At 31.9% G+C, this 9,110-nt stretch overlaps 1 protein-coding gene across 5 annotated transcripts; it reads right to left on the minus strand.

The window, feature by feature from the left end:
* Nucleotides 1–447: 447 nt before the first annotated feature.
* On the minus strand, nt 448–7,810 carry LOC105346313 (transmembrane protein 39A). Of its 5 annotated transcripts, XM_011454845.4 has the most exons (10): nt 7,628–7,810; nt 7,110–7,320; nt 6,213–6,296; nt 5,475–5,629; nt 4,869–5,139; nt 3,913–3,933; nt 3,683–3,709; nt 2,078–2,262; nt 1,581–1,701; nt 448–1,487 (listed from the first exon to the last, which is right to left on the minus strand). In XM_011454845.4, exons 1-10 carry the CDS (start codon nt 7,702–7,704, stop codon nt 1,263–1,265), a joined length of 1,377 nt encoding a protein of 458 aa, XP_011453147.2. In that variant the 5' UTR covers nt 7,705–7,810; the 3' UTR covers nt 448–1,262. The 5 variants fall into 5 exon arrangements, with proteins under 5 accessions (XP_011453147.2, XP_011453151.2, XP_011453154.2 ...); XM_011454849.4 differs by lacking the exons at nt 3,683–3,709; nt 3,913–3,933 and adding an exon at nt 2,981–3,010; XM_011454852.4 differs by lacking the exon at nt 3,913–3,933.
* Between the last annotated feature and the right edge of the window lie 1,300 nt (nt 7,811–9,110).

Consider the following 9,110-nt stretch of genomic DNA (forward strand, 5'->3'; position numbering starts at 1 on the left):
TCTCACAGGAGACAATTTGGCTGTTTCTTTTAGCTAACATACTTACGTAAATTAACAGTAATTTTACTGATCATTGCAGAAAAAATTTACATTACCCACAAACGCAGGTATGTACGCTGTACATGTATTTTTTCTGCAATGTCGCTACCTTCATATCCGGAATGAATCACCAAAGAAATCATTTTGTTGTTTAAATAAAGCCATTTATGAGAGAACATACTTGTACTTTATAAATGTACTACAGGAGGCCTAAAAATCTTTTCCTGGTCCTTTAATCGTCAATTATATTGCCAATCTTATTGTTTTAATTAAAAAATGCATATTTTATATATACTATGTTAAAATTTACTCTTAGACATTTTCATCTTAGTTTCCTCTGAAGTAATAAAAAATCCTTTGTCACCAGTAAGGAACCAAATCTTATCAATATAATAAGAAAATGTAATATAAGCTTTGCAAATATTTATTATTAGAATGTATATGTGAGTAAAACTCAGCATTAAAATAAGTAATAACAATCACATGTACAATACCTCACAAACAACATAAAATCTGACATCCCATGCAGATAAATAAAATGTATAAATGTCTATTTATTACTGTATAAGAAATGATTGAAGAGTGTTACTTTTATTGATGTTACTAGATTTATTTGTGACATTTTGGCATGGGAAGCTTTGATAAATAATATATAACAACAAAAAACATTGTCATGTGAAATATTTTCTTGACAAAGTCCAGCTTTTGTGGTTGCACAACTCTCCCTCACCCATATCAAAAATCATTGCATGAATATATGTATGAATAAATCCCTACTGAAACTGCTGCATTCTTATTTCACTTCATTTATACCTTAATAATTTATGATAGCCTATAAAATGAACAAAAGATTTTTGAAGTTAAAAAAAAATCCATCAGTATGGTAGCTGTGTAAATTTACTGCAAACCAATACATTTTTATACAAGTCTAAAAATCCATCACTAGGCAACAGCAGCTCTGCAGAGTATGGTAAACCATTTTAAATTTGCCTGAAAGAGATTTTTCCAAGGTTCTTACCCATCTACATTTAAAAAAAATCAAAATAGCCCTACTGAATTAAAATCAAGACAATGTATTTCAAACATTTATCTGTCTAGCGTCAATCAGCTTTTGGATACAATAGTAATTTTTGTCAGGGTTTGAAGCAAGTTCTGCAACCATTTAACTTTGAAATTGTGAAAATGACAGTCATGGGTGTGTTTACATAAATATGAGAATTGCACTATCTATCATCCTCAGAAAGTTCCTCTTTATATGCTTTTGCCAAAATGATTCTGTCTCTTAAAAGCTTAAAAAGAGTATAATAGTTACAGAATAAAACAAGAGCTATGCAGACTATGTGGTTCCACTCTGTGCTTTGAATGAGACAGAAAAACTGGTACCCCACCAGGAGCCATGTTAAAATAAGTAACCAATTTACCACCCTCATTGGTTGGTGGAATAGAAACTGAAAAAAAATAGAGAAACAATTTATAAAATTCACATGATGAAGTAAATTAAGTAATCAAATTAATTAAGGGACAGTTTTTCCAACACTTACAAAAAATCGACCATGCATGCCATTGCCCGGTTCTGCTGTGACGTTGATCCCCTCAGCCTTGAACAGTCCCTTTACATGTTTTACAAGAGCACCTGGTGGCCATACTGTCAGCTCAGACCAACTGAAATCCAAAACACGTCAAGTTGTAGGATCCATTTCTAATCATGCAAATCTCATTCCCTTTATCTAAACTAAGCAACTCGAATTTTATGCGAGACAATGTTCTGTAAACTCATTATTTTAGTGTGTAAGATTTTTATCGAAAATGATTTTTCAACAAGTAAGCATTGATTTGAACTACCGTTAGAATATTTCTTGATCAGCTTATTTTTTTTTTTTTTTTTTACAAATAAATTATTTAAATTGCATTTAGCCCTGAATTTCATTTAGTGGAATTATCTTTCTGCAAAAAAAATGCTAGTAGAAAGAATGCACAGCCAAATGTAATACATTTACAGTATGTAAACTATGCCATTCTTTTCAGTATGGCTACTTACGCATTATAAGGTACATGGGCGTGTCTTCCTTCCACCTTCTGCCAGCGCCCCAGATGGAGGGCCGTTCTGTGAAGTAGGTCCAGGTATTTGGGGGGCAGGTAATGTACGATTAGCATCAGGAAAGCAGAAAGCCATGTGACTACCACATGTTGCCCCACCCACCAAGTGTCATAGTACAGGGTGTTCTGAAAATGTTCACCATTTTAATCTTCACTTCATTTATTCATGGATACATGTACGAACAAAATTCAGAAATTTATGCAAATAAATTAGTGAGCTTTAGAAATGCTAATATTTACATCTATTAGGCAAAGCAATTATGCTGTTAAATTAGTTACAATACAAGCTGTTTGATATTTTTCAGTACCAGGTATATGCTTTTCATATGAGTCCGTAAACTGCTGATTTCAAAGAATAAATAAGATTATAAGCCCAATCTTAAATTTGATCTTTAAACAATGTTTCATACAATATACATTTACACTTACTAAAATTTCAACTTAATAAAATTGCATTAAAAAAAAAAAATGTCATTCACAACAAATACAAATGAAGAATCAAATATTATTAATTTTTAATTCCAAAAAGTTATTTGGAATAAAAACTTAATGCAAATTAATAGAAAAGATGATAATAAAAATCACAGCACATGCAATTATAGTATTAAGATGCATAAAAATGTTTCAAAAAAAAAATACAGAAAACCTAGGAAGCCAAATAAAATAAATTGAATTAACAATTAAATTTAGAAACAAAAACTTGACCAAAATTTTCTTTGGTTTTAAGAAATTTCTTTTTTAAAAATAAAAAAACATGAAGTTATTTTTAAATAATAAAAAAAAATCATAGACAACACTTTTTGAAAGTAGAAAAATAAAAGACGTTTTTACATAGACCACTCACCCAACATGATTCGCACGTGTTTTGAACATGCTACAGTAAATGAGATTAACAGGTTTCATTTCATAGTCCAAGTCAAATGCACTATTCAGTGACAAGATTTACTGGAATGATACTTTTGATGTACCACCACATGCAGTTCTATTCATCTTTTCTGTGATCATTGACAACAAAATTTGGATGCTTAAAGAATTAGAACAGATTATAATTCAGAAAAATATATTTTGATCCTGGTTTAGTTGCTCTGATAAAGAAGCTGCAGCACTTTAAAAACCTCAACTAGATTATTCTGTACTTGTGTATTTCCCACTTAACATGTCTCTTTGTTGATGACCTTGACAAATGACCTTGTAAAAAGGTCATCATGCAAATGCAAAAGACTTTACATTGTAACTTGTTCTGTCACTTCACTACATGTTTTAAATTAAACATGTCCATTTCAGCTAAAGTCTAGAGTAAAAAATTAATATGTACAGAAAAAGTATAGTATAAAATGTATCTATAGAGACTATGGTAAATGTAATGTATAACATATACACATACATTACTTGCATTAAACCTGTACCCAATGGTTAGTACAATAAGTTTTAAAACCACAAGAGTTCCCTCAATCAACGTAAAATGTATATTCATGCTGCATTCTGATATATTTTATATAAAGAAATTGTAAAAGGTTGAAAAAATAAACCACCATGCTAACTCTACCTTTTTACAGATAAGAATGCAGCCAGTCTTATGAATAAATTGAATATAGATGCAAGTTCATTAACAAATGAAAAAAGACCCAAGAACTTTTTGAATGCATACAATATGTTCTTCCAAAATAGAACTTCATTTTTATCAACTGAAAGATGATTCACAAATGAAGATTTAAACCCGTCCCTTCTGATGTCTTAAAATAAATACAATGAAATCTTTAGATAGATGAGAGTTACCTTGGGGTTGTTTAGATGAGTCTGTGATCAAACAAATATTATTAGGCCAAAACAAAGTTTATTTTCTCAGACACTGCTGTTTTTCATCAAATACTGTAGATTCCACTTTAACACGAGGAATTAATATCAACATAAAATCATATCATAAATCATAAAATCATACATCATATCCGTATTTGTTTTTAAAATCTTGATATTTTCCTGGAATTTGTGAACAACCGAAGATATGATGGTAAAAGTTTGGCACTCACAATTGAGATTTGATATAAATGGCAGGATCACGGAAAATTATATACATGTATATACTCTCGCAAAATATTAAGAAATCTACAGTACTGAGGTGTTTATCAATTTCATTGCCATAAAGCAGAATTACTGTACTTTAATTTTCAACTTTAGCTAAACATAGTAAAAATTGTAATTCCCTCTATCACTTTTTGTGCTCTGTTGATCCCTATTCTTCAAAAATGCATATCATCAAGTAATAATGAGCATGCCAAAGACTATCAAATAATCTTAGGTTGGATATATGGGACTGGTATACTGGACCTTTACACTCTGTGGTAAATCAAACAATCTCAGGTCATTGGTTAATGGTTATATAACAATTAATTTTTTAGCTGTCACAACATTATTTTTCTGTATTTATTTTGGATTTTTGTTTAACTTTATTCTAAGAAAACACAAAAACATGTATATATATTTAAGTTAAATGTAATGTCAGATATGAATAATTGACCCTCACTGTAAAAATCATGTTTGAGAATAGTGAACACAAATCAACCATCAACCATTTGAGACAGCATGGTGTAGTTTACCGCAGATTGTAGGTTCCCGACTCCTTGCTATGACTAATGTAGCTATTCAATATGTTATAGCAAAATTGATCCAAGTTTAATAGGGTCATTATACATACAAAAACAAACTTCACACACCTGTGACACACTTTGACTCACCTGGGCAAAACAAAGTGGGACAAATGTCATGTAGTATGCGGTGAGGAGGGAATTGAACAAGACTTGTTTGATCCGGTTATTGAAGTCCAGCTTGAAATATTCAACCTCTGACCTTATGACATCAGGGGTCAGAACACAGTTGTGGAATAGAATGACCTCTTCTTCTTCCTTCTTATGACGCGGTCGATCGCACACAGATGTAGGCCAGACCAGACATCTATGGTACAGGGGTTTGATCGATGGACCAAACAGGAACACATATGTTATAACACTGAAAGCACAAAAACATATTACAAGTTGTGGATTGTCATATTTCGAAGATAATGGGGGAGGGGTGTAGAGATTACCTTTGGCCTTCTTTCTAGGTCATTTGGGCATTTCTGCCACCTTATTTAAATTCTTCAAATTATTTTCCATCAAAATTTTTGCCAGTAACGAGTTTTAAAAACTAATAACAATGTGTAAGCACATTTTATGAAGTTGAATGTTGGTAATATAATCCAATTAATACTTATAACTCATCCGGTATTCTTATATTACCGTACGAGTTTTGACATTGTACAATAAATAATACCACTTTTTAGTATAATGGTAAATGATACTTACGGACAAGACAGAAACAGACAGTAGAGAGCTGAATGGTTGGCTACCACCATGTAAGCGGTATAGACCAGGCCAAGGGCAATACTGCCTAATAACGCCCCTTTCAAGAACTGAACGACCCAAAACAACACACTCTTTGAGGATCTTGATCCATATACCTAAAAAAGAAACTTCTTATACTTTCTTGAATTAATTTATTAACATCTCTATAACAGAATACTATAGCACCAGCCCCGGCACTTCAAAAAGTTTTCCAATGTTATACCGTGGAATCATTAGATTTCGTGGTGGCTCAATTTTCGTGGAATTCGTGGGTACCGGTACCTCTCATCCATGAATTAACATCCTCCACGAATTAATAAATTAGGGTTATGGAGTCATATTTCCTTTTGTATGTATAGATAACATACGAAATTATGTGCCCACAAAACAGTAAAATTTAAGCAATCCACGAAAATTGGCCCCAACGAATTTTAATGATTCCATAGTATATGATAATGAGATTAATCTAAACACTATACGTTTACACCATTTTTTTGTGATCTTATCATCTACATGTGGCACTTTTGATGACCAATTTCAATGTATACCATGCATCTGATGTTCTAGTAAGAATGAGAATAAAATTTGTGTCTATACACAAGAAAATTTTAGTATATCATTCATGCAATCAGAAATTGCCTAAAAAGTTTCAAAATAAACATAAATTAAAATAAAATTAAATAAAAATAAATCAATTACCTCTTGAACAAAACACCATACAATTCTCCGGCTCATCAGGATACACAGAAACAGCACAAGGTACACATCAATCAGATAAAAGTTCTGGAAAAAAATACTGCATAGTTACTGTTTAATTTTAATGTTAAGTGCTTATAAGGCAACTTAAATATATAAATGTACATTTATCTAGTTTGTATATCAGAAATGTACATGATGTTAATGTCAAGTGTTTATGGCAACTTTAATATAAATAATGTACATATTTATCATCAATGTACAATTTCCCATGTGGTACTGACAGATAAGTGCTTTTCCTGTAATGTTAAAATACCTTTTTTTTCTATACTCTGTCCCGAGTTTTTGCTTCCACCACTTTTTGCTTGATATTTCAATAATAGTAAATACCTCTGTGCTCAAACTACGCTCATCCACTAATATGAAAAATGTCCAGATTATGTATTTTGAAACGCCCCCTCTACCGCTTCGGGTTTCAATACACATCCAAAAATTGAAAGTCTACGGAGATTTTGCATTGCATCAGCCATTATTAAGCCCGGATGATAATGTTATAAAATTGCGCGATGTATTCCGAGTGTATCAATCCGAATGGAGAAAAGATGTAAACATTTCCCATTACAAATCTCCGTAAGAAACTTGTTTTCATTCCTGTGAAATTTTATGAGTGAAAAGGGATAATTGTTCAATGAAGATATCTAGGATATATTCCCTTTCATCGATTTCAATTGTATTTCTTTCACAGGTATGTGTATTTTTATTAAAAATCATCAAAAATTGATGGAAGCAATAACATGGGACAGACTATATACAAGTTTATTGTATTCTTTAATTTTATAAAGCAGTTAGCAACATTTTTGTGACAGAATCTCAATTCAAAATATTAAAGATAATAATTACCAAGGCATAGTTGGCATGGCTGTGTGGCAGCCACCATACTGTGCGGTAGAGGTTGATGTACTGTAGACCCATGGCTATCACCCCAAAGAAGTACAACATGGCCTCGAACGACATGTTGGGGTCGCTTGGGATCTCTGGGAGGTGACAGTGCTTTGGTAAGACTGCCATCTGGGCCAGCGGTACCATGTTTGTATCCCTGTCCTCTGTGTGGCTGTACCGTAAAAAAAATAGACAGGCATAGCCATCATACAAGCTTTACATTTGGCTGTCTACTTTTCTAAAGTCAATATGATGTCATGTATAACATTTTTACAAAGTATCATTCCTTTTAAGCAAAATCCGCATTGTATTACAAAAACTTTTCAATTTATTTTGTTTATTTTTTTTAATACAAAGAGACTCTGTCATTTACAACATTTTAGAGCTGCTTTATCAATTATCATTATGATCATGTACAGCACAGCTGACCGATCATGCTGATCAGTGACTGTTTTGAGAAAATGTAAATTTTCAAATACCTTCCATTTCCTCCTTTACTACTGCTATTATACGAATTAGACTGAATACGGGATAAAATGCGTCGTCCACTAGGCATTTTTAAACTGCCTTGGGTTCCATAAAACGACAAAATATGCCAATATGGTCTTTTGTTTTTCTTGTCGATTTTTACGGGAAATTCCTCGATGAACGAAATTTAAAATGAGAAAACCAATATAAACGGACTTAAAATTTCCGCATGAAGTAACTAGTGGTTAATAAAGGAGGTTGGATCCTGCAACCAAAAGAATTAAAGATTTAACCAAGATTCAAAACAAAAATTAAGGGTCCATGAGCTTCTTTTGGTTTTATGGTGCTGTGCGATAAGCATGACCTTTCTGCACTGAAAGTGCACCGTATATTTATCGCTTTGACATGTATCATTTTTTTTAATGAACGATGACACCAAATACAAACGTATTCTATTTAGAATAAATAAAGATAAAATAACTATACATAAAAAGTTCCTAATATCATTAATTTTTTGACCTTTTTGCACTAAAAAACTGTCTAGACATTATAGATTCAACATGCCGTGAGGTTATATGCTATTTATAAGTCTCAAACTTTTATTCAAATTATAACAGACGTGAGGGAAAAAAAATTCTTATAAAGTCAAAAAATAAAATCAAAGGGTCGGAATGGTGTAAAATGTAGGGGAAATTGGGGTAAATGGGACACTGGGGCAAGTGGGACACATAAACATTTTCTCTCTATAAATAAAATGCAAGTTATCGCCCGTCGATGGAAACCCTTCAACGATCAAAGTTATCTCCCCACGCGTCCTTTTCAAGCAAATTCATCATGCGTGAAATTTTACAAAACGAGACAGCATCCTCTTTTGATGAGTACAGAGGTAAGCTTAAATACGCAATCCTTAATGCTTAGAAGAGGTTAAAGACTTTATCACCTTTTAAGTTTGTTATTTTTTCTGAAAACTACCAAACAATTCACAAAAAGACCTTGTATAGACAGGTCGACCTTCATATAATGTTTTTCGTCTGTTTTGAGATGTTTATCAATTCACGATATTAATTTTATGACATTTGAATAAACACTACATTTTTCCTTGGCAAAAACGTTAAATGTTATAGATGACGACATTCTGTTGAACGCTTTGCCAACTTGGTAATAATAATATGAAGACTTAATTCTTAAACTTTAAAAAAATGTGAAATAAAATTAGTATTTAGGATTTTTCACACATTCATATCTCCCAAAATGTGCCTATCCTCAAAGAATTATTAATTATTATTAGTTTTTTTTTATTTCGCGGGGTTTTTTAGTTTCAATGAAAAAATAAGAGGACACAAGCATTTTATCAATTTCCACGAAAACGAAATCCGCATCACATGGTTTTGAATAGTGTTTTAGAAACATCAGATTACACATATTCTTAGATACGTTTTTCCTGAAATCGCTGGACTTGGAAAGGTTTCAAATAAGATGTTTTCGTTTACATAA

This window comes from Magallana gigas, chromosome 9 (assembly GCF_963853765.1).
Source record: "Magallana gigas chromosome 9, xbMagGiga1.1, whole genome shotgun sequence".
NCBI classification, from domain to species: domain Eukaryota; kingdom Metazoa; phylum Mollusca; class Bivalvia; order Ostreida; family Ostreidae; genus Magallana; species Magallana gigas.